The following is a 25,791-nucleotide window of genomic DNA, read 5'->3' on the forward strand; positions in this document are numbered from 1 at the left end:
GGGGTGTTTGTGTTTATCTAGGATGCCTGGAGAGGACACAGATGGGTCATCACTCAGAACACAGCTACAAGCTTTGTTCATCACCTTTGTGGCAACTTCTTATCAGAAAGATGGGAGTGGCAGGAAGCTTATTTGCTCAGGCATTGTTTAAAACAAAAACCAAACAAAAAACTCCACAACCTACTAAATTAAAAACCCTTTAGAAAAATGAATTGTTCAAATTACTCTTTTCTCAAAGCCTAAGCATATTGTCAATAGCAGTGGTCACATTTCAAGTATATTTCCCTCGTAGCTACTGACTAAAATAACCAAAAAATAAAACTCATATATTTCTTTGCAGGAAAGGAAACATCAAAGGCTCCTTCTAAGATACATTTAATGCCCTTTCAGTGGAATATGTGAGGTAGAATAATACTCATTTTGAAAAAAAAAACAAAACATTTCTTCTCACTATGTATTAGCATCACACCCATAAAAGCACTTGATATTTTTATTGCCTCATGCACTGAGGTGTTCTGCAATAAAAATACAATGAAGCCATCAGAAAAGATACAAACATAATGAAATTACAGTGAACATATTACTTCATAGTATTACGCTTGTAAAACTTTATTTCTAAACTCTTAACATTTTTTCTCAACCCAATTCAATACAGGAAAGCTAAAACACAATCCTAGCTGATGGAAAAGAGGTTGTAGTTCAAAGAATTCCATTCTAAGTAAATCAATGGAATAACAACATATCCAACTATGCTACCTATATATCAAATTTTTCTTCACAGATATTGTGTCCATGTTCTTCATAGTCTTCTCTAGTTACTATCATGTCTTCAAAATCATCATTTTCAGAAATGAGCTTCCCACCTTCCCAAGAATAAGTGATAGGGCTGGAAAATGAAAGTTATTATTACTCCTCTATAGATTCATTTAAAATAGAAATATGCAGTGATGATTTCCAAGACTTTCATTTGGCCATACCTATTTAAACTACATTTTTGATTGCTAAATCAAACCATCCAGCTCCAGAGAAGTTATGAGACAAAGTCTGAAACTTTAGCAGGGCTAGCTGACTTGGGTTTTAAAAAGGGGCCTGTTTGAATGCAGGTGTGAAGAGGGAACAACATGGATATGCTTTGTATTTGCTTTGCACAGATAGTAATTCTTTATGAGTATTTAAAAATACTCCTTAACAATACTTTTTTAAAAGTAGACTTTTTTGGTATATTCAAAATATACTTATTTTGTCTGCACTCCTTCTGCAAAGATGTTACCCCTCTCTAACCCCTGAAGTGGTATATTAATTATATACCACTTGGCAGCTTTCAGATGCTGAAAATTCTAAGTAAAAGACTTAAGTTCTAATCTTACATAGTTACAATACAGCCTTAATTATCTGTTTACAGTAAAAAGGCTGACTCTAAAAACAATTCCTTAACTTTATTAGGTAAAGTACAGAGCAAAGAGGTGATCACTAGTTTATATGGTTTGTCTGAAAATACACTGATTTAAAACATCCTTTTTGCACAATTTTTGTTCACTTAATATTTAAATAACTGCCTTTACTCAATCTACCTTCTTAATCAGCAGAAGAAACCCTACTTTATTGTTTGTTCTGCTAGAAAGATAAAGCCCCTTCTATTTATTAGTTTAGGACTTACTTTTCAGGAAGAACAACGGAAACATCATAGTCAGTTGGTGTAAGACATCTAACTTCGGAATAAACCCGATCTCTGAAGCCTGGAAAAAGGGTGTTTCCCCCAGTCAGAACTATGTTCTTGAAGAAATGAGGCTGCATTTCTGTAAAATAATTAAGTAAATATGTAGTTAAGAGATGGAACATATATCTAAAGATTAAAGGTGGTAATATTTCCAATTTTGTTATGAATTTAAACAGAAGTAATAAATATGCGTACAAAAAATTTATGATCATCTAAACAGCATATCAGTTAAAGAGAAATCTGAGACGGTGATCAATCACCCTATGTTCTCTCTGATTTCAGAATTTGGCTTTGATAACTACTGTTTTCTTGTATTTATTAAATTTCACAATCGCCAACACAATTTCCCTTTCAAGAGGGATTTTAAATGAAGGCTTTCTAAGAGTACATTAATAGCCTAAATGCTGCCATACTTAACATGGCATCATAAAACCTATGAAAATCTTCTTTGTAATAATAATACTTATACATAATCTATGAAATGAAAGCCCTGATACTACTTCTGACAAACAGCAGTCAGAAAGGTTTTACTCTTTGGTGCTTAAATTACTGGCTTTTGGTCAGTTTCACACCAAATGAAACCAAGCCATTACAACAATCCCTCCTTCTCCCACCCCCCTGTCCTTTTCAAAATACTTTCAGGATATACCTTCAGGTAAATTCTGAATAGAATAAACAATGGCTTCAGGAATTCCCATCTCTTGAATACCAATATCCGAAGGATGGAAAAGTATTTCTGGAACTGCAAATCTTTCATTTGTTAGACGAAGTATTTGTTCACCGGTCTTGTATTTTCCACTTAACACCATCTCTTCCCTTGGCTAAATTAAAGATATGAATAGTATCCACTGCTTAAGAAAAGAAATCACATCCTAGAAAATTCAGCTGATCCATTTAATGTCCTGCAGAGGTAGGCAGTGTATGCTCTCATTGTCATATTATCTATCAGCAACTCTTTTAAGAATAATGCATACTCCAGTATTAAATCTGAAGTGACTTTGCTCTTACCGACTGCAGTTTTGCCCAAAGCAAAATAAAACTAGGTAGGCATGAGAGTAGCCTTAAAGTATAGGACTGCATTCAAAACTATGGCTGGCTCAGTAAATGAGATAAAACTGTTAAACTGTCTTCACTGATATTTCAGGCTCTTCTATAACATTGAACTTTCAACCTTATTTGGGTGTTTAAATGTAATTCAGAGAAACTTACAAAAAAACATCAAAGCAGAGAAAACATTTCCTAACTTAATGTTCAAAATCTTAATAATGATATGGATAAGTTACATGACAGAGCACAAACACAGAAAGCTAAAACTGTTAAATAATAGAACATAAAATGCTGTGCTAAAAAACAGTATTTTGTTGTCATCCCAATTTATTGAGGAAAAACTTTACCAATTAATACATAGCAAGAAAGATGCTACAGTACAGTATTAGAAAAAAGGGAGTATTTTTAACCTCTCCACTAGACTTGTGCAAGAAACAGCGAAAAAACTTTAGAATTATTATTACCTTACAAAATCCTTTTTTGATTGTGCTGAAGTCTGGCAAAACATAATCTACCATTACAGTATTTTCCTCTCCTTTCAATCTGAAAAAGAATGTAAAATTCAACAGAATAAAAAACAAGTTCTAAGTTCCAGCTATTTTACACTAACAAGACTTCTTCAACTTAACTGGAAAGTTTTCTGATTAAGAGTATAGTTTTGTTTGTACAAACAGATTATTCTACATTAGTACCATTGCATACATACTTGGCAATGTCCATGTCTTTGTAAAAGTCTTGAGAAACATAACACACATCTTCTTTCACTTGGTTAATTACATGTGTTTCATCCATAACATGTAGCTGCCTGTGAACAACAAAAACCAAAACCACAGAAGTTTGAGAATAATTAAGTCTTCCCTTTCCTGTCCAGTTTTGGTCTGGAACTGAGCAACCATTGTTTTTCAGCCACAGGAAGCTACTGTCTCAATACCTAAACTTGCATTCAATTTACAAAAGCATTCCTGGCCTACTGGAGCTTAATATTGTCCCGTTTCACAGTTCAGTAAATCCATCAACCTGCATTTGCCCACTGTCTTGCTAACAAGCACAGCTGTAATCCTGCCAGTAGCTCTTTGGTAAAGACCTTTACCTAGATATACTTCCAAGCTGAAGGATCCCAATGAAAGGTTGATCCTACTGCATTTTGTTTTGCAGTATTGATATAATCAGTCAGCAAACTGACTGATGATCTACTCAGAAAATATGTTAAGACTTGTATAATTGTGAACACACAGGTAACCTCAACAACTTCAAAAACACTGGTACTTTGAAAAACAGCCTAATTCTTCAATCTTAATTCATCTTGATCTTAAGGTCAAGATGGTAGCTAGCAGATTATAACAGACAAAAAATTCCCTTCTCCATTAAAGAGCAATTCATCTAAAATTCACAGAACCAGTAAGAATACCCCATAAACTTCTAGTTCATTTCATACCAAGTTTCAGAGTGAAAATTAGGATGCTTTACCTGTAAGAGATGATCTCCTTTAGATGGTTGGTTAAGAGTTTCCCTCCAACATTAATCCTACAGAAAAAGAGTAACATGAGGAATTCTGTCATTGACTTCAGGCACAGCAAACAGTTCTTCTAGAAAATATATACTGCAGCATACCTGATGATTGCCTCTTTTTTCTTTTTACTTCTGCAGTAAGGTACAATGTGGGTAAAAGAGTATCCGCTATCCACGATGATACAGCACAGCTCAGATGGGTTATCCCGGAAATACCTGTGTGCACTAAGAGCTCCAGCTGAAATAGAAAAAATTGAATTCCATTTTTATATGAGCATTTAGAATTCACAGTGATGTGAAGGTGTACTTGCTTCATATTTTAAATGCTTTTGACAGACTTTCAAGACCTCAATACACAGTAATACAGCCGCTGCATTAATTCATTTTGGCAGTGGGTAAAATTAAGTGTTATATATGGTCCTGTTTAATCTTTTTCAGGAATTCCAGTCCATATTCCATTTCCTCTAAAGTCTAATCATGCTACAAACTTATCAAACTTATCAAAAGGAGTATCCTGTGTCCAGTTACCTGTCAGAAGGGTGGTATGGTTGTTTACACATTCCCTTTGAGACACAATACATTCCATAATCATAATGCTGTATTTTATTTGCTAACACATAACAAAACCAAACAAAAAAACCAATCCTATACCCCTAAAAAAGGAAAGCTATCAAAGACTTCATGCAAAGTTTTGGTAGAATTCTTTAAATGTTATTCTGTTCCAAAATCCATCTGTTATTTCTGTCATCCTTACTCTCCTCAAATTTCCTGTCCTTATATACCATGACACTCTTTAGGAAGTAATACAAGAGTACAGCTGGAATTTGTAAAAGATATAATTTTAAAAATACTTAATCCACTTTTATTCAAGAGCCAGGAAGCAACTGAAGGAATACTTTTTACTATTTTTTACTGTGTGCATGTGTGCTTGCTAATTCATTTATTTAAAGAGTTAAGCTTCAAAATACATAAATGCAAACTGGAAGGAGACATACTCACCATTTACTCTAAGAACTGCTTGAAATTGATATTCTTCAAATAGAATTTCATTCATAGATTCTTGTATTGAAGTGAAGTTAAAATAAGGTTCGGTAATAATTATATTGGTATCTACAAAATCCACCTATAAAAAACACATTAAGATTGTCAGTACATAAAAGGTAAAAATTAATTAAAAATCCCTTACCATCTTTTGCAGCAGTGGAAGATCATGTAAATATGAAGTCATGATTACCACTTGCCATATCTGTTTGTAGGAGCTAGACTTAGAATGTTTTAGCTTTTTTAAGGGCTTCATGATCAGTAATACAAATTTATCTAATTAATGGGTAAAAAACATAAGAGAAGGCAACACTTTCATACATACCCCGATTCTGTTCCCATCCTTACAAATTGTATTCCAACATTTTAAAGAGACACCACAAAGCAACACTACAATTTTAATCTAAAATACTTTACACTAATCCTGTCAGCTACAGAAAAATAAGTCCCCTTGACAGCTCAGCACTTGCGCCACAGATTACTTGTCTAATAAGCAAAGCCCTGTACAGTGAGGAATCAATAATGAAACTCCCAGTGGCCTCTGCTGAGGCCAGCAAAGGATCCTGGATTTTCCATGTTCACCAGTATCTAAAACACTCTGTTAGAAAGGATTTAATACAGTTACTTCAATCATAACTGGATATGGCCATAAAAACATTACCAGCTGTATCTCTCTGTAGACTTGACTTGTGAAGAAGAATTAAAAACAAATTCTCAAAACCATAATTACATTGAATACAGGTCCAAAGCAAAAATGGAATTTATGTATCAAAAGCCAGCACTTTATATTTTAAATATAAAAATGTACAGAGACTAAGTTGATTTGAGGGATGACTTTCATTCTCAGTACACAGGTGTTGGAAATAACTCAGGAATTTCCAGAAAACATAACATTTTAAAAAGAAAAAAATTAAAAGAAAAAAGTCTTAATACGCTTTCTGTGCTAAATCCAGCTTGTGTGATATGAAAAAAATAAAGTATCAGATATTTATATTTTATACCTTTAAGTTATTCAGAGGTAGAAAATGGCTAGCCAAAGATGATTACTAAATGTGTATGTATTTTGGCCTACTGACCCAGCTCATTCCTCCCTTTTACATTTACTATTTCTTGATCGCTTAACTACATTGTATCTGTCTGTGACTGAAGGCACTTTTAACAAGAACAGTAAGATCACTTGTTCTTAGCATTTGTTAATTCCATTAGTCAGTATTTAATCTACACAAAATATGTAGTTAAGGAAAGATTCTTACTTGATACATTTCTTTTCCAAAGAGATAATCCCAAACCTGCCTCTGAACATCCCAGTTCACCAAGTAACCCTGTAGGAATTTAGAAACAAATTTACACTATTCAGAAAAAATAAAATCATACCTTAAAAAAAAAAAGTCAGCAATTGATACTGGTAATATAAAAAAATTGAGAGTTAAAATGTCTAAATTTACATTTTTAGGCTAAGGAGTAAATGTTACATAGGATTAAGGTATGTCACAAATATTCCCCATTGATACATTGATTACTGCACTACAAAAACAATGTACATGATGTTTTCTGTATACATTATTGTTTTTGGCAAAAGTTTTTCAGTCTTCCTCAGTGCCAGGGAAGCAAATTATGGAGCAGATTACCTGGAGTGCCACCACCCAGCATGTAGGGGACATACAAGTGATCAGGTCCAGTCAGCATGGGTTTATTACAGCTTGACAAACTTGTTGTTCTTCTATGACTAGGTGCCCCACTGAGTGGAGGAGGGAATGGATGTGAATGCTGTCTACGTGGACTTTACCAAAGTCAGGAAAGTCTTTGACAGCAGTTCTCACAGCATTCTCTGGAGAAGCTGGCTGCTCATGCCTTGGGTGGATGAACTCTTTACTGGCTAAAAGACTGGCTGGATGTCCAGTCCAGAGAGTGGTGCTGAATGGTGCTACATCCACCTGGCATCCCATCACCAAGTGGTGTTCCCCAAGGCTCAGTATTGTTATCAACAATCTGGGCAAGGAAATCAGGTGTACCCTCAATAAATTCACAGAAAACAATAAATTGGGTAGGACTGTTGATGTGCTGGAGGGTAGAAAAGTTCTGTAAAGATTTCTGGATGGGCTGGATTGATGGACTGAGGACAATCTTACCATGTTCAGCAAGGCCAAGGACGGGGTACTGCACCTGGGTCACAACAACCCTATGCAGCACTATGGGCCTGGGACACTGCCCAGGGGAAAAGGACCTGGGGGTGCTGATTGGCAGCCACTGAGCATGAGCCAGCAGTGCCCAGGTGGCCAAGAAGGCCAAGAGTACCCTGGCCTGTGTCAGCAATAGAGTGGCCAGCAGGACCAGGGCAGGGATTGCCCTCCTGCACCAGGCACTGGCGAGGCCATCCCTTGAATCCTACTTTCAGTTTTGGCTCCCTCCCAACAAGAAAGACGTTGAAGGACTGAAGCAAGTCCAGAGAAGGGCAACAAAGCTGGTGAGGGGTTCAGAGAACAAATCCTGTGAGGACCAGCTGAGGCAGGCTGTCTAGAGAAATGGAGGCTCAAGTGGGACTTTTTGCTCTCTGCAGTGACCTCAGAAGAGGTAGTGATGTGGTGGTTTTGTCTCTTCTCCCAGGTAACAAGTGACAGGAACCAGAGAGAATGGCCTTAAGTTGCACCAAAGAATTTTAGATTAGAAATATTTTCTCACCAGCAGGGCCATCAACCACTGGCAGAGGCTGCCCAGGGAACTGGCTGTGTCACCACCCCTGGAGGTATTTAGATGTGCAGATGTGGCACTTGGGGACATGGACAGTGCAAGGTTAACTTTTGGACTTGATGATCTTAAAGGTCTTTTTCAACCTAAACACTTCTATGACTGTTAAAATTCACACTGCTGACTGATTCTTGTATGATACCACATATAACCCCACAGCTGGGACATACAGTATGAAAACTATTCCTTAGAACAATTTACATTGGGCTTTAATGTTAAACTGAAGATATCTTACTTACTTTCTGAAAGGGAAGAATATAAAAAAGACCAGAGGGATCCTTAATTTCATCCAGTTGATTTGCCGTAAAAGTTTTCAAGCGTGCAGTCTTTGACCTGAATTGACAGTTGGGAATAACGCTGGAAAAGATTGGGAAGTTTCCTATTAAACATGGTATGAGACACATTCACTTTCTTTAAGCCACTTTCATAAACAGTGTACTTTCAATAATATTTTTGCTGATGTATTTTGGCTTTAGTCCATTAGATGGAGACAGTTGTGAGGGAAATCTTTAATTTCTGACAACTCCTGTACAGACGAGACACTTTTTGGAAAACCAAGTACCACCCCCACCTCCGCCACCCCCTGCACAGCAGGAAGAGCGCCAGGGGCTCTGCCCCCACCCCGCCCGGTGGGGCACGGTGTGACACGGAGGGACACGGTGTGACATGGCGGGGCACGGTGTGACACAGACGGACACAGAGTGACACGGCAGGGCAGGGTGTGACACAGAGGGGGACACGGTGTGACACAGAGGCACAGAGTGTGACACAGAACGACAAAGTGTGACACGGCGGGGCACGGTGTGACACACAGGGGCACAGTGTGCCACAGAGAGGCACGGTGTGACACAGAGGAGCACGGTGTGACACAGAGGGACAGAGTGTGACACGGCGCGGCACGGTGTGACACAGAGGGACAGAGTGTGACACAGAGGAGCACGGTGTGACACAGAGGGACAGAGTGTGACACGGCGCGGCACGGTGTGACACAGAGGGACAGAGTGTGACACAGAGGAGCACGGTGTGACACAGAGGGTCTCAGCGCGCAGCGCGGCGCAGGGGCGGGCCCGCAGCCGCCGCAGGGGCGGGGCGGGGCCAGGCCGCGCCTCTCCGCGGCGAGCGCAAGCGCGCTGCGCGCCGGTGAGCGGCCGTGGGGCGCGGGGAGCGGGGCCGGCGGAGAGCGGCGGCGGCGGCGATGCCGTGAGGGGACGCCCAACGCCCGCCCCGCCCCGCCCCGTCCCGTCCCGGCCTCTCACCTGACGTTCGCGTGGCTGTAGCCGATTTTGGCGTTGTAGGCGCCGTTATCCAGCACCAGCGTCGCCATGTTCCCCACGGCGCCACGGCCGCCGCCGTCCCAGTATAGATCCGCCACCGCCGTGGATCTGTACGGTGACCATAGAGCGGAGGAGCAGCGCGCGCGTGGCCGCGGGACGCGGGAGTGCCGGCAGCGCTCCGCCTCTGCCGCGGGGCGCGCGCCCTGCCCGTGACGCCGGCGGGAGCCATTGGCCGGGCGTGACCCGGCAGCGCTCGTCACGCGGTGGGCGGGGCGGTGACACGGCGTCACCGCGGACAGCGCCCGGCCCGGAGCGCGGCTCCCCGCCGCCGTCACGGCTGGGGACAAGGCGGGGATGGCTGGGGCGAGAGCCCGGTGTGGCGGTGGTTTAAAGGTACACACTGCCTCGGGTGACCCTGCCGGCTCGGGATGCTGCGGTGCGGGAGCGCCGCCCCTCGGGATAAAGGTGCTGAGTGACGATGTCATTGAGAAGTGCGCAGCAACACGGGCCTGGGCTATGTAAGAGTGTGACACAGTGGAAAGGGAGACAACTCTAAATTCCATCATCATTGTTTTACTGTTACAGAATCACAGAATCAATTCGGTTGGAAAAGACTTGAGATCACTGAGTTCAACCTATGACTGAACACCACGGCACTAATGCATGGCCTTTCTTTAAACACCTTCAGGGACGGTGACTCCACCGCCTTCCTGGGCAGTCCATTCCAAAGTCTAATCACCATTTCTGTGAAACAATAACAACAAGTTCTGGTGCAGTTTAAGAGTCAGTCCTCGCATCCTGTCCCTGGCTGTCTGGGAGAAGAGGCCAGCCCCCAGCTGCCTACAACCTTCCTTCATGTAGAAAGTCTTTCAAAGCATGCATAATTAACACTTTTATTGTAAATAGTATGGGAAACGGTGTTATTGGAATTCTCTGTTGCTGACCAGTTTTTGTTTTACTGAAGTCTGTGCAGTATAGCAGCACACACCTTCATAGAATCAGAACCATAGAACAGCACCAGGTGGAAGGGTGCTGAAAGATCATCTGGTCCAACCTTTGGTAGGAAAGGGAACCATGATGAGATAATCTAACACCTTGTCCAACACCATCTTGAAAACCTGCAATAGGAGCTCCCTGAGGAATGGTTTTTGCAGTGATTGGTTGTTCTCACTGGGCAAAAGTTCCCTATATCAAGACAAAAGCTCTGCTGGTACAACTTAACCCTTGTTTTTTGTCGTCTTGTGAAGAGAGTGCCTCCATCATTGTAGCCACTCTGTAAGTACCACAATACTGTGATAAGGTCCCCTGAGCTTCTCCAGAAAAAAACAAAGTCCTTCAGTCCTTCTTCAGTGCGTGTTCTTGAGCCTTTGATCACCTTTATTGCCTTAGTTTGCATGCTTTCCAGTTGTCCACAATTTTTTTTGGAACTGCTGGGAGCAGAAGTGGACACAATACTCCAGGTGTGGCCTGAAATGCACCAAGCAGGGTGGGATGATCAAGTTTCTGTCCCTGCTAGCAATGCCCCTGAGGATGCAACCCAGGATCTGCTTGCAGCAGTGGGGCACTGCTAAGGGCAGTTCAGCCTGATGTCCATGCAGACCCCCAGGCCCTTTTCCACGAGGCTGTTCCTGTGACACACAGCTCTGAGCCTGCACTGGGCTCCGTGGGTATGTATCTCAGGTGCAGCACCTTGCACTTGTCTTGGTGATGAATTTTTCCTCTATTTATATGTTTGATTTGCCATCACTAGTTCCTTTGTTGTATTCCAGTAAAACTGAAAGAGCATTACAGTTCTGTATTTGTGTGTAATTGACTTTCCTGAACTTAAAAATAACTGTTCCTCTGTATGATGACTCTTCTCCCTAACAAATAAAAAATGTCTTTCCACGAGCCGGGATGTTCATTGGAACACATGGTAATCTGCTTTTAGACAAATCCTCTTTATGTGCTTGTGAAGGAAGTGTGTCTTAAGGACAGCTTCCTTAATCCTGACCGTAGCAGATACATTATTTGATTCTTTAGAAGAGGTCACAGGAGTTATCAAAAGCCTGTTTTTCAAGTTCAGGAGCTCCTGGGTGCTTTTTAAAGAACACTGTAGGTTGTTTTCCTTCTTTGCCTACTGACAGGTATACTCATAGTAAATTTTGGGTTTGTAATTAAAATCCAAAATACACAAAACATAGAATAGTAACAAATCTATTAGGTATTCAGTGTTATAGAGAAACATAAAATACTACTCTTAAAACTGCATAACTTTAACTTAATCCTTTTACTAATATAAAGTTCTTAGAATAATTGTTTAGATTCAAAAAGTCCTAATATCTATTGCTAACTTTTGCCTTGTGAATATAAAAGTGAAAGCCAAATTTTAGTAAATTAATGTTTCCCTTCTAAATACTAGCTCCAGCTCTATGAAGCTTCATCTCTTATCATCCAATGACTTGTTAGGAGTTACTTTTGCTTTTTTCCTTTTTTTTGTCCTAGGATGTAGAACAAGTGCCAGGCTTTTAAGAGTTTACTTATGAAGTGGTTGATATACATAAATATTTCAAATCTCTTCAAACTAAAGTTGCTGTATTTACTGTCACTGCTACTTGAGGGCAATTCATACATATTTATTGAGATTGTGTACACATTCACCCATATATTCCAATGGCACTTCTGATAAGACTTTCTGCTGTTGTTGGAGGAGGTAACACAGACCAAGTCAGCCACATAGCAAGGACAAATAAATAAGAATTTCAGAAGTCCATGTGGTACCAAACCTTGTACATTGCCCCTTACAATAGTGAGAATTGATATTTTGTGATGTTCTTTGAATAATGGTACTAATCAGAGTACTTAAGCTTGCACATCTGCATTTGAAGACAGACCATTATCTTTTGCATTATCTATAAGAAGGCATGCCAGCTTTCTCATTCTGCAAGTACTATACAAAGCACTCACTGAAACTTAGCTCAAATTTAGTTTGTTCTCATACATCTCCTACTGCCTTATTTAATGGGGGAAATGATTTTTTAAAAATCGTTTTTTTAAAAATTATGTGACCTTCATGTTTCTGAAGTTTCTTGAGCTCTAGTTGGTTTTGTTTTTTTTCCTCTCAACTCCATTCCAGTTTTTACAGTTAAATCCCCATGAACACATGAAACTGTGAGAGAGTCAAACTCACTGTGCACACCCTCTACAAAGCACAGGTGCTCCAGTCTGTGGGAACAAGCAGCCTCAGAATGACTGAGTGATGCCAAGTACAGAATTTCCAGGTTGTTTGGAGCATCCAAAGAAGAATTACCTTGAGGAAGAAGTTTCCACACTCTTTGACACAGAGGGCTGTTATCCTGGACCTTGCATCAATGAACAGTGCTCCATGTACCCATGTTGGGTGATGGTAAAGGACAGGGTGCTGGCTGAGATGACTGCCTGGTGGAAAATTCCTCATCCATGGCTTCTTGAGTGTTCTGTTGAATTCACAAATTCTGTTGTGTTTGCATATAGGCCCTAAGAATACCTATGGCAAATACAAGACAATTTTTTTCTTTGAGATCATTTCAGCATCCTGGATATGCTCACAGGTGGGGTTCTTTTATAGTGACATGAGTGCCAGCTGCTCTGAGAGGGAGAGAACCCAGGAGCTGGGAGGGCTACTGTGGCCAGCAGGGTAGGGCCTCCCTAGCCAGGGCTGTCCCACCACCCCCAGCCAGGGAGCAAGGCAGACAGGCATGGGAGTGAAGCCTAGAGCTCAGGTTATCAAGCAAACATGACAATTAAGCAGGTGGAACATCAAGCACATAAAACAATCCTCAGGTCACAATCAGGATCAGGACTGGTGGGATTAGCAAGGGCCAGACATAGTCTGAGGATCATCAATCATGCAGGTCCGTGGTGTCCGGGAAGGTCTGAAATCAACATTGTTGCCCTTCTAATTCCCTTCTGGGGGAGGAGGGTGTGGTGTGTGGTGGGTGTTAATCTGTGCATTTTCCTCTGTTCCTCCTCACAGTATGCTCCAGGACATGGGGATGCAACATGAGGTCACAACTCAGATCAATCCTGCTGGACAGAAATATTTCTGGTCTTCAGTTCTGACATCAGTGAAGAGCGTCTGTTCTTCCAGAGCTATGCTTGTAGGACATTGAAAGAGAACATGTGGCATGGCCCTGCTTTCCTTGCCCCATGTATTTTCTCTCTTAATGAGAAGCTGACCCATCATGATGATGACTATTGTTTCTCCATGATACTGGTAGACTTTTTCCTAATTGAGAAAACTGAACGGAAAACAGGCATAAAAGTGTTAGCTTCATACACAGCTCATTCCTACATTATAAATCTCCTTAAGAGTATAATGAGGTCAGTATTACACAACTGACTGATTTTTAAATGCCTGGAAAAATCAATTGAAAATCTTCATCTCCTGACCTATTTTTTCTATACTGCTTCATATTTCTGACTTAAAGGTCCTTGGGGTTTTCGTTCATCACTTGTAAATTATTAATGTTATGTATATGAGAAGCAGAGAAAATAGTATTTGATGTCTTTCCTCTGCAGCTCAGGCTCTATTACAGAGGCCCATCTTGTGTGTGGAGGTCGCATCTGAAACTTTTTTTTTCTGACTGATAATTTTTTCTTTTTCTTTTTTTTCTTTTTCCAGATAATGTTTTAATGTTTTTAGGATACTTGCTTACCCACCACTGAAATATTTCAAGATGCCTTTTATGAATGAGGGAGTGCCAGAGGAAAAGGGTTACAAAACCATGTTTGGATGAACAAAACTAATGCAAGATATTAATTTCTTAACTGACTTGGAGATTTTGCTACAGCATGAGAGGCTGTTCTCTCAAAAGTAAAATAACTCATAGGCTATATACTTGTCACAGATACCCAGCAAAATGTAAGCATCTGGGGAACAACCTGATTTTACAAGTCTCTGGGTTTGAGCAATTTGGGGATAGTATATTTATATGTTTGTGTGTGTGTACATGTAAATTTCTTGCCATAGCATTGTAAGTTTCTGCCGGTAAGCTCTTTGTCTTATCCAGCCTTGTTTCTTTTCTGCGGTGCTGTAGAAGCTGCAGCTCTCCTGTCTTTGCGCTTGTCCGCGATCAGGCCCAGGCAAAGGTGTGATGGTGCTGGGACACGCTCCACAGGCGGGAGAGGGATGGAGCCACAGGCGGGGATGCAGAGACAGCTTCCAGAATTTGGAGATGGGAAGGCTGAAGAGGGATGAAAGAAACAGCTGGCGAAAGAGAGCGGGGAAAAGGTGGGCGGTGGGGCTGAGGTGGGCAGAGGCTTTGGGCGCTGAATGGAGACGGAGATGCTGAGCAGGCGGGCAGGGGGTCTGTGAACAAGCGAAGGGCGGAGGCGCCACTGCCCTTGCCCACGGCGCCACGAGTGCCCGTGCGCCTGTCCCTGTCCCCGTTCCCGGGCCGTGCCCCCGTTCCCCGCGCCGCTCTGCCCGCCCGGAGCCGCCGCTCTCCGCGCGGGGCGGGGGCCCCGGGCCCGTCCCGCCCCGTCTCGCCCCCGTCACCAGGCGATGCTGCGGCCAAGATGGCGCCGGGCGTCGAGTAAGCGCGAGTGGGGATAGCGGCTCCGCTCCCGGCGCTCTCCCCACCTCGGGCAGGGGCGGGCGCAGGGATGAGGCGCGTTCCCGGTCCCGGCTGGTCGTCGTGAGGGGCGCGGGCAGGCAGACACCATGGCGGGGATTATCAAGAAGCAGATCCTGAAGCATCTCTCCAGGTCAGTGGGGCGCGGTGCACCGGGCAGCTGAGACTCTGCGGGGAGGGGGCGACTGCGGGTCCCTGTCCCGGTGAGCGACCCCCGGTCTGGGCGCTGGGCGGGGGCACCGGGTCCATTCTGCGCGCAGAAGGGGGAACCGAAGACGCCTCCTCGTAGTGATTTGGAGGCGGAGGAGGTGGCTGCGCGCTCGTGTGGGGCTGTCCGGCGGCCACAGCCGCTTAGCTGGCCCCTGGCCCCGGCTCCTTCGCCCGGTGCCTGGCGGCGCAGGCGGGGAGGGGGCTCGGTCTCCTGCCTGGCGCAGGAGGGAGTCACCGAGTGAGTCACCGCCGGGCTGACGGTGCCCGCCCCCGCTGCCCGAGGCGTGCGGGGGGCAGAGAAGCGGGCAGACCCCGACCCCGTGATTGCCGGGCGGCGGGGGCGAGCAGAGCCGCCGCGGTGCGCTGCTGGCCGGGCTGGGGCAGCTCGGCCTGTGTCCTTGCGCTCGGCTCGCCAATTCCGAGCTCTTGAGACACCCAGCAGGTGAGGCCGGGCCACAGAAAGGTGCATGCGGAGAGGTGAAAATAAGTTCGTGGTTTTCTGGGTGACTAAAATAATGTCTAAGGTGCCTCGCGGCCTAAAACAAAACAAACAAGCCTCCTGTAAATTTCTTAGCTGTCAATGTCGTGTGCTTAAAAGATGGAGAAATCACAGAAAGTACACAATCTGATTTATACAGTTTTAAAAAGCCGCATCAGGTTTCTCCCATTTTCTCAAGAGAGGCGAAAACCTGTTAGGTACTTGATCTGTCATAATACCATAGCGTTGCTAATTCTTCACAGCTTACTTTTATATCTTAAAAAATACAATCTGAAATACTTTTTTTTTTTCTTACAAAATGTTCTATTCCACTTTAGTGTAGTATATCTTAAAAGTGTTTATAGAGAATCAAACAAAATGAAGTGACAGATTGTCATTTGACTAATCTGTTGTTGATGCGTATGGAGAACATAATTCTCATTCCAAATCCTTTGATATCTATCTGCTAAATGTGATGTATGGAGCAGTAGTAGAATAATTTTTCTGCTCTGCCCTGCTCATGAGTTATGTAGCAGGGAATGCTGACAAAGAAATCTCTTCGGATGAAAATGACAGAGCACCGTGTGAATGGAAATGCAAGGAGAAGATGTCATCAGCCTTGAGTCAGGTTTCTAATCAGCAGTGTGCTTGGAATAGCTGGATTTAGCAGCTTGTTTCCTGTAGGGATATGTATGTAGCAAGCTGTACGGGAAGAGAAGTGAGCTCTAGTCTCTGTGCTACAGGTTAACTCTTAAAATGTATCTGGGAACTAAGCACGAGTAACATGCTTCGGTTGTTGTCCAGTTTTTCAAATGAGCAGCTGAATAGATTAGAAATAAGTACTTTGTCATGTTTGTGATTCCTCTCTTGTCTGTTGTGATAATGTTTACTCGACAAGGCTCTGTCAAATGATTATGACAGATTTTATCACTTCTGGAAAGCTTATGGGATATATCCAGTGGTATGTGGCTTGCAAGTTGAACTTGATGCTCACAATCCATACTATTCAAGGAGTGTTTTTGATGCCTAAACTGTAGACAGCATTATTAAGCTCCTTGCTATGGGTGTTGTTCATTACATGTTCAGATAATACCTTTACTTCCTGCAGAACAGGTGTTTCAGTGGTTTCAGAAGCTCATTACTCAGGAAAGCAGAATTCAAGTGACATGAGCTTAAATTTCAGGACCTTGACTTTTCTGCAAAAAATATAAAAGTATTCATTCAGGATTTTCATTAATAAGTTTTGTGAGAGTGTGACTAAGGAGCCAAATACATAATGAATTTCCTGTAATAGAGAGCGTGCCAAAGGAAACTTTCACTTTTTACTCTTACTATAATAGTTACTATTCTGCAGTTTTCATAGTTTCTTGCAACTGCTGCCTGCTTCAACTAAGCAGGCATTAGTTGCAGGACTAAAATTTATTGGAAGAGGTACATATGTAGTGGAAAGAATTACCCTCTTATCTTGATTTATTTTCATATTTTAATATTTTATTTCCCTTTATGTATGAACAAAGATATGAATTTGTACCTTGAGTTACAGAGAAGTGCTTTGATTTTTTTGCCACAAACCACAGAACAGTTGAGGTTGGAAGGGATCTTTAAATCTTGTCCAGCTCCCCAAATCATCATTGATTTGGCAATGTTTGCCATGAAGATCACTGCAATATCTGTTAATCATGTTTTTACTCTTTTTCCTATCTAGGTACTGTATTTGCAAATTTGGAAGCATTGTGTCATTGAACAATGCAGTTTCCATTTAGCAGTTCACAGTGCTTTTATTAGATGAACTGATAATGGACACTGGTGTAGAAGGAGCCCTCATCATTCTACATTTGTTAGACAGTGAAAATATTTCATAAGTATGAGTCTTTAAAGTCTGAGAATAAGAAGATGACCCAAACTGCATTTTGAAATGGTTTTGATATCCAAATTACTTTTTACCTTTATAAAGGGGTTATTGTTGCTGTGTTACAGTTTAAGAGCAGTGAAGGTAATAAAGCTTATTTTATTCAGTTTTTAACAAGTCTTTATCTCATGTCAGGATGTGGTGATGAGTTTTTTGCTTTTTCAGTCTTTTAAATTTTTTTTAAGTGTTCTCTATCTTCAACATGCATTGTTTTCCAAGGCTGTGATAGAAAATGAGGAGGGAAGGGCTAGGAACAAACTATGTCTGTTTTTGTTGTTCTTCACATTATGTGGTGCTTGGTGTAGGATATGAAACTAATTGTATCAACTAAACTGAAGAGATGAATTTGCCATTTGGAGGCTTGAAATTGTGACATCTAATGTTGTGTTAGGTGAGGTTTTACTGAATGCAGTTGATGGAGTGTCTTGGTTTCATATGTGCCCTAAAATGAAAACAAGCATCTGGATAACAGCATCATCCTTTACAGAGGTAGGAAAGATACTCCATCCCTAGGAGAAGTCTTCTCTGTAGTGTTGGGATCACTCACTTATGCTGTAATGGTCTTCCTCATTGAACTGGAACTTGTGTTGAATCTTCATTTGTTACGTATTTTCAGTGGTGAGAGAATTGTTGTTGAACAGCACCTTTTTATTGCAAAGTTTTCTGTTCAGTGCTCTGCTGTGATGATTGCAGATATCCTTCAGCATTCCTTCTTTTTTCTCAGACTTGGTGGACAAGTGTATGAAACAATGGTGTTAAAGATTTCCAGTAGGAATCTAGATTGCCCTGTGCAAGTTCACTGTGGGGTTACTGTAATACTGTCTCTGGTTTTGAGGGGATCGTCTCCATGGCACAGGTTTCAGTCGTGGGTTTTTTGGATGGGAGGTGCATACAGAGATCAGGTATTACTAACTCAGACTTGTATAAGAGTGTTTTCAGGTGTTTTTTAGTTTTGGATACCAGTCTCATTGAAATTTGCTTTCTAGTTAATGAGCAGTCTGAGCCTTCTGTGTATTTGCATGATCCATGCCTTTCTGTGAAAATCAGTTTTGTTTGTTTGTGTAAGAAGCATGAAAGCAAACTTATAAACTTTGCTGTTCTGATAAGTAGCCACACTGAATATGACAGTCTTCACCTCAATTAATATTAACTCTTAAGTTTATTAATGATAGCACGTAGTTCAACTTAAAAAGTTCCAGTTTGCATCTTTATTTTCCACAAAGAAAACAGTAAGAGGTTTTGAAGTGTTTGGTATGGCAGAAATTGTTTTCAGTTGTGTCATTAGTTAATGTTCTGCATGAACTTAGACCTTTGCTTTTGCTTATCTGAATCAATAGATGTGGACATACTAAGATTTCAGTAGAGGAAAATTGCAGTGAGTTTTGTGACAATTGTTTTCATCTCATAATTAGGAAGTCATTCTAAAGCTCATATGGAGAATGGTTGTACAAAGAATAACATCCTAATTGTATGAATATCAGGAATCAGCTGGTACTGATATAAACAATGGTACATCATCTGGTACAACTGATATGCATCCTACCAAAGTATTTACCCTGCATATTGACCTGGTTTTAAGCCAGTCAGACATGCCTGATTGGTGAGGAATGTTGTCCTCTCAAGGGATCAGATTTCTTTTAGGTAAAGCAGTGTAACACCTTTATTGGGCTAGAATGGGCCATTTCCTTCCTGAAAGTGAATGACCAAAATTGTTTGGATGAACTTTGAAAATTCTGCTAGTAGCAAAATAAGTAGGTTTTTGCTTATTTTCAGTTTTGTGTATTCTACTTCTGTGTCACTTTAGTTTTGTGAAAGTTATCCGATTCCTTTAGCCAGCCAAAGAACACAAAGTGTGTGCTTTTCCACTTCTCTCTTTGCTTGTACTAATTTTGCAGAGTGTATTCTAGGTGACTGACTTCATTGGCTTGTGCAGTATGTGAGAAAATTGCAGAACACAATGTAGACATAATAATCTCTCTTATTCTGAATGAGTCTGTATTGTATCTGAATGCTTGCAGAAGGTGTTAGCATTATGTCTGTCTTAAATACTGCACCTAGGGAAAGAATAAGCCTAAAAAACTACAAGTAGTAAAACAGAACTGCTTTAGACAGCAGACAAGAAGGAGAAAGAGCAATTTAAAATTTCACTGTAATCCTGTATTTCCTAAATTCCCTTATGTTTGAAAATCAATACTTGTAGTATTTAAGTGGAGACCTCGTGCCAACAGTTTCTTCTGTGTGAACATCTTAGTAATGTTCTGATGAGCATGTAAGAATCAATAAATTCTTTTTAAAACAGAAATAAAAAACTTTGACTCTCTTCTGTTTTTGTTAGTAGTTTCATGCATCATATTGCATTTTAATACTATGTAACAGAACATCTTCCAGAATTCAAACTGAAATTGCTGTGGTGCTTTATGAAATTATACATGTATTTTGGAGATAAATTAGCAATAATGCATTTTCTGGAAAAATTCTAAATCATTACCTTTATTAAGATTTGATATTAAATCTTGTGTTATGTCTCAGAAAGATCTCTTAAGCTTTCAGTAGGATTTGGATTAATAAAGTAAACTCACAGAATTTGACTTGAGAATTTCAGTTTGTTTTACGTTATTTTTGCAAATGTATTATAAATCTAAATGCTAATTCTACAGACATTGTACAATTAAAGCTCTGCTGAAGCTTTGTTGAAGTCAGACAACTCTTGTGCGTACATAATAAAAACTACTACATTTGCACAATCAAGAGGAATTAATCAGCAGCATTTGAGTTGTATGTGATCATTTTCTTTAAAGAGTTCTCAGAATATGAGTAAGTTTCACAATGAAAATTATCTTGAAGATTGCTCTGTTCAAGTATCTGACACACTGGTATGAAGTATTCCCTGGGAAAAATGGGTATTTAAATAAAACCTGTAAGGAATAAAATTGTCCTTTAAGGTCAAGTGATTATGGAGTATGTAAGAATCAAAACTAGCCCACAGTTGCATTTTTTTAAAATTTGTTATTTCTCCTGCCAAAGCCTTAGTGTTTTGAGGATTTTTTTTAATATTGAAGCAGAATAAACATCAGTACTAAATAACTCCAAGAATGAGCAGTGCTTTTTAAGGTGTCTTGGTATCTTTTTTCTTTTTTTCTACAAGAAGATTGGACAAAGGAGATCAGATAATTTCTGATGAGACATTAATGGAATTATAAAAGCTTATGCAAAGTGATTTACTTCACAGTTTTTTTGTGAATCATCAGAATAATTGCTAACAAGTAATTACTCAGTTGTATCAAGAGTATCTTGGGTTTGGCCACTTGCACAACAACCCCGGTTTCTCAATCCAGTAACTCCTGTAGGAGTACACTTTGTGGAGTTGGTGCTGACCAAGGTTCAGGTCTCTTCATTATCTTCTTTTTCGGTAAGGAAACTCAGGAGAGGAAGAAGTTCCAACTAGGCTGTGCTTTTTAGTTCTTCCAGCCTCCCCTGGATGGATGTACGAGCCTTGCTGGAAGAAGAATGTTCCAGCACAGATTTGGTGGCAGCTCTGCCATGCATCTTTACAATTTAGCTTGAAAACACCAGAGTTTTGGGTTTTTTACCTCAGACACACTTGCTCCTTCTGACTCCCAAGGAAGTGGTTGCCTACTTCTGAAATAGTTTTCATGTCGTGGTTTCTTCCATTATTGGGGTCTGGAGACTTGAAAAGAATAATTTGTAACTAGGTATCTGTAAGTCACTTTAGTGATAAATCTCCTAAATTCTGTTCTGATATCCCAACAAACTGCCTACCAAGGTCACTGTCCAAATGTTTGCATTTTGTTGCAACCAAAAGGGTGAAAGTGTAGGAATTAATTATATTTAAGCTGAAGTATCTCTTTGAAGTGAAGACAGTTAGCAGAGAGCTTTTTTTTTTGAAGAGCTGATTGTATTAAAATTTCATAGCCTGCAAAATGAGACTGTCAAATGTGTGCAGGTCTTTGTAGCACCACCCCAAACACAAAAACAAATCTAGAAGTCCCATTCCCCTACATCTCTAGAATCAGGTTTCTTTAGTGTGAATTTTGAATATCTGAGGTTGAGACACTGTAAGTAGGAACAAATAATATGAGAAATCTCAGGCTAAGCAAAACAAAACTGAAAAATTGTCTCCCATTTAAAAATAAAACCCTCTTATGCTGCATCTTTGGGCTATCTTCTTCCTCATCTTCCAAATGTACTTACTGGGTGTCCCTGAAATGACTTGGCTACATTGTATCGATCTTTTCTGCATGATTAAAATTTTATTCATAAGCTGTTCATTTAAACAGGGTTCCAGTACTGTAGTATCAGACAGCAAGGGCTACTCGCACAGGAATCTAGTGTTTTACACAAGCCTATTTCCTTTTGAATTCCGTAGTGTCATGATGTGTAACAAACTGTTGTAACTGCAGTTGTCTTCAGCTAAAACTCTCTTACATTATTGTATCACTCCTTTTTCCCTTTGAACTTGATCCCTTGTGTGTCCCCTGTGTCCCGTTCCCTACAGCGATCCCAGCTGGCTCTGGTGGAGATTGGTTTGCTGTGAATATCCTTACTACCAAAATGAGTACCAGAAGCTTCTCTGAAGCCGTGGCAACTGACCACTTGCTTTCACCAGGAATAGGGGCCTTATGTCTGAATACCTTGCCCTCAGGTAACTTCCCCTCTCCCACCTTTGTAGAGTAAATGTAAGAGGTGGTATGTATTTATATAAATTTAGGAGTGAAGTGAGCTCTGTAAAATGTTACTTGAGTTTCCACTCCTGTTTCTTTTTGTAATTTAAAATTATGCAAAAAATAATTGTATCTATGCAGCTGTGTGTTTTGGATTCTTTGGGATTTTTGTAAGTACTAAACTAAATTTGGGTTTGTGAACTAAATCAGCAATCCCATTATAAACATACCTTGACGTGTATTTTCTAAATGTAATCTGGGTATTTCCCAATATCTTTAGGCTATATGACATTTACTGTTTATTATTTGCATCTACTTAATTCTTTTTCATTACTTATTGTATATTAGCTCTGTATTTGATATACTTGAAGGATCAGACAGCTCTTAAACTAGTTTACAGAAGAAAGTGACTGATTTTATTTATTTATTTAAAATTAAGAGTTCTTATAGTTAATATCTTATCAAAAAGGTCTTACTTTGTTGTGAGATCTGATCACTTACCATTAAAAAAGATACCTGCTAATGTCATATAAATACATGATACCATTTCCAAAAAGCAGGTATTATGCTTTTACGCTGTATCATTATTTAATGATTTTAAATTTCTGAAGTTATTTTTCATCAAATGGCTTTTTTTTGCATTAGGTAAAGAATATTGTATTTTAAGTGGTATTTTTAAGAGTTTAAGTTTGGGTTTTTTTTAATAGTTTAAGTATATTTAATAGTTATCAATTATAACCAAATTGAGGTAGTTTTTTTGCTGCCTGGGATGGGGAACTTGTGTATGTATTGCCACATATTGTTTGATATATTCAGGATTTTATATTATCTTGTACTCACTATATCGTTAAGGCATGATGTATAGGACTGTCATATTTGAATAAATTTCTTTTGGGTTGATCATATTGGCCATTTCTCTGCTTGATGTGAAAAGACTTATGGAATAGAAAAGCTTAATATTGATCTATGTGAGGGTTTATCATAAATGAAAGGTAAATTGCTTGAGCAATGTTTTACTTGCGACATGATTATCATTTGTGCAGTGCAAGCTCCTCATTTATGCACAGTGCTTGGCTGTGTCTCTGCAGATCTGCTTCATGACACATAATTAGATAATAACCACTGATGACAGCAGCTGTCTCAGTTCTGCCTGTACCCAAAAAGCAAGCAATACAGCTTTTCTAAATGGAAAGAAAATAATGTCCTATATGTGTTATTACAGAATTAACTAGGGGAGGCATTACGTACTTGGTGGGGATGTCAGTATTTGAGAAAGTGTGGAACAGGTCTTGAAGTGAGTAGCAGTGTTCTAAGATGTCTTTAGGAAGTCACGTGGAGTGGGAGTCTGTGCTGAAGTCCTTTTGTGTTGTAATGAAATGGAAGCAATTATTTGAAAAGTGTCAGCAAAGCAGATGTATTATTCAGGGCTCCTACAATGGGATGGATCAGGAGGTGATGTGACACTGCACCAGATGTGTTACACAAATATGGGTTCCTTGTTGAGCCAAGGTCCTAATTAGTGATCTCCCTGGAAAGGAAGATTAGTTCTTAGACTATGATAGGTCAAAAAGCCTGGTAACTGTTAGATGCCTGAGGTCCTATACAGTAGCATGAAAAGTCCCACCTGAAGCTGTAGGGTTGTAGGTGCTATTTTGGATCTGTCCAGTGTGCTATGACTCATGGCCAGCCCAAGAGCAGTAGGTCCAGCTGGGTGTGTAAACAAGGAAATGCCCTGTCCTGCTCCAAGGCGTTGGGCGATGAGCACCTTCACAAAGTGCTTTGCAGGAGGTGATGCAGATCCTCTCCATGCTGGACATCCAGCAGGCCATGGAGGGTTCTCCATCTTGCACTCAGACACCAAATCCATATCAGACAATTGTGCAAATGTTCATGGTGAGATTGGATAAAGCGTGTAGGAATTTGTGTGGAGTAGCCACAATACCAGTGGGAAAAGGGGTGATACCTTTCTCATGTACAAGCTGATGTTGGAGGGTGTAAGAGGGTGCCAGTTGGGTGTCACAGACAGTGAGGGGTGTACTTGATCAAGCCAGTTACTTAAAATCAGCTATGATTTGTGGTGTTGTGTTGAATGAGAGGAATGCAATTGTAATAGTATACACTGGTGATCCCAATATTTTTTTTTCCTGTGGGAAATTTGACAGAGTTAGTTCTATTCCTCTTCCATACTTGAAATCCTCAAGTTTGAAGTGGGATAGTGAACTGAATAGTAGTAGACTTCCTTCATTCTGTTACTTAGAGTCATGGGAAGGAAATATCTTCCCGAGAAACTCAATTGAAAAAGACCATATTTCTTGTTTCAGAAATGGTTTAATATTCCTTAGTGATCAAATAACATGGTTCAACCAGGTGAAACAGTAAAAAAAACCCAGGTATCTTCATGTTCCATTTCTGCTGTTCTATTATTGATCCAGTTGCCAGTGCTTAGTAGGTCATGCATCCCTTTTTCAAAGTCTGTTGTTTAAGCAGTTTGAATTCATAACAAGGAGATAAGCAAAACTTGTGGTACATACTGTGATTTGATAATTTATCATGATTAGAGCATCCATTTAGACTCATATTGCTGAGGAAATTTTGTTTAAAAAGCAGTGAAGGCACTTGGTAGAGCTGGGGAAAGCAGTTGTATATTCAGGAGATGTGCCAAACATCTGAGAATCTGTGTCCAAATGTGATCCAGACTTCTCTTATTTCTCTGCTAAATCCAGAGGTTGGAATTTCTATTGTCACACTTGACAAGGCACCTGGTATTCACTTCAGACCTTTGGGGAGCACTGCTCTAAGCTTCGTGTGGTTTGTGGCCTTCCCTATGCAAACCATAAGCTTGTGGCTTCAGAAGAGTGTTTTCCCATCTTCTCTACCTGTTTTGGTTTTTTTTTTTTTTGTTTCTGTTTTCAACTTCTTGGCCATCTTCTCTGCCAGAATGGTGAAGCTCCAAGCCAGTGGTATTACAAACAAATCTATAGAAAATAAATAAGTTAGGCAAGGAAATAAATGCATCTTTTATGTAGGTTTTGAGTTATTTTAGAGGGAGAGAACTGAAAGAGCTGTTGTGTCCTGACAAAATACATTGATTGTAACTTACTCCTCTTTGATTCTTAATACTGCACTGTTACTGTGCAGTCTTTTATGCTTTTCACAAAACTCTTAGTCTGTACTTTGTAAATTGAACCATTTATCTGTAACTGCATAGGTGTGTAGATGTACCCAAAGGAGCTGTGTCAGGCAGCTTGTGATATTGACAAATTTGTATTTCTGGATTCTTGCATTTAAACTGTAAATATTTTACAGCATTATTCTACTTATGAAATTCAATATTGAAGCTGTATTGAAATCTATACTATCACACAGTAATTCAAACCTCAGATATGTTTTGAGAAAGAAAGTGTAGTTTGTAAAACTGAAAAACAATCTGTGAAAACAATTATGTGAAGAATATCTTCTCACTGCTCCCCTGTTGAGAGTTTCCTTCCATGACTTTTGACATGAAGAGTACAGTCCTAACAGGCAGAGATCATCTTATGTCTGTCTCTTCTGAGTTAAGAATTAAAATATATATATATATATATA

At 40.2% G+C, this 25,791-nt stretch overlaps 2 protein-coding genes and 1 long non-coding RNA gene across 5 annotated transcripts in view; 2 read left to right on the plus strand and 1 right to left on the minus strand.

Moving 5' to 3' along the window:
* Positions 1-472: 472 nt before the first annotated feature.
* Positions 473-9,519, minus strand: ACTR6 (actin related protein 6). Its single transcript, XM_063154811.1, has 11 exons — positions 9,316-9,519; positions 8,299-8,416; positions 6,568-6,636; positions 5,273-5,396; positions 4,376-4,511; positions 4,232-4,288; positions 3,471-3,569; positions 3,229-3,307; positions 2,367-2,538; positions 1,658-1,796; positions 473-886 (listed from the first exon to the last, which is right to left on the minus strand). Exons 1-11 carry the CDS (start codon positions 9,381-9,383, stop codon positions 757-759), a joined length of 1,191 nt encoding a protein of 396 aa, XP_063010881.1. The 5' UTR covers positions 9,384-9,519; the 3' UTR covers positions 473-756.
* Positions 9,520-9,653: 134 nt separating this feature from the next.
* Positions 9,654-14,345, plus strand: LOC134417528 (uncharacterized). 2 transcript variants are annotated; one of them, XR_010027579.1, is made up of 3 exons: positions 9,657-11,000; positions 13,328-13,674; positions 13,976-14,345. It is a non-coding gene; the product is annotated as an uncharacterized LOC134417528 (long non-coding RNA). The 2 variants fall into 2 exon arrangements; XR_010027580.1 differs by lacking the exon at positions 13,328-13,674 and having other exon boundaries at positions 9,654-11,000.
* Positions 14,346-14,861: 516 nt separating this feature from the next.
* The window catches only part of BLTP3B (bridge-like lipid transfer protein family member 3B), a 47,305-nt gene continuing 36,375 nt past the window's right edge, over positions 14,862-25,791 (plus strand). Inside the window, exons 1-2 of one of the 2 annotated variants that reach the window (XM_063154813.1) lie at positions 14,862-15,060; positions 22,041-22,187. In XM_063154813.1, coding sequence (XP_063010883.1) covers positions 22,165-22,187 — 23 coding nt within the window. In that variant the 5' untranslated portion in view covers positions 14,862-15,060; positions 22,041-22,164. The remainder of the gene's footprint in view (positions 15,061-22,040; positions 22,188-25,791) is intronic. The other variant, XM_063154812.1, reaches the window with a different exon arrangement.

Source organism: Melospiza melodia, chromosome 4 (genome assembly GCF_035770615.1).
Source record: "Melospiza melodia melodia isolate bMelMel2 chromosome 4, bMelMel2.pri, whole genome shotgun sequence".
In the NCBI taxonomy this organism is placed as follows: domain Eukaryota; kingdom Metazoa; phylum Chordata; class Aves; order Passeriformes; family Passerellidae; genus Melospiza; species Melospiza melodia.

Bases quoted from the DNA above. Each gene is read 5' to 3' on its own strand.
- ACTR6 (XM_063154811.1), bottom strand. From the start codon at position 9,383: ATGGCGACGCTGGTGCTGGATAACGGCGCCTACAACGCCAAAATCGGC. The intron at 6,637-8,298 runs GTAAGTAAGATA...AAATTCCTACAG, and splicing joins ATATTCTTCCCTTTCAGAAA to GGTTACTTGGTGAACTGGGA. The intron at 887-1,657 runs GTAAGTCCTAAA...TTCATTTTCCAG, and splicing joins TCCGTTGTTCTTCCTGAAAA to CCCTATCACTTATTCTTGGG.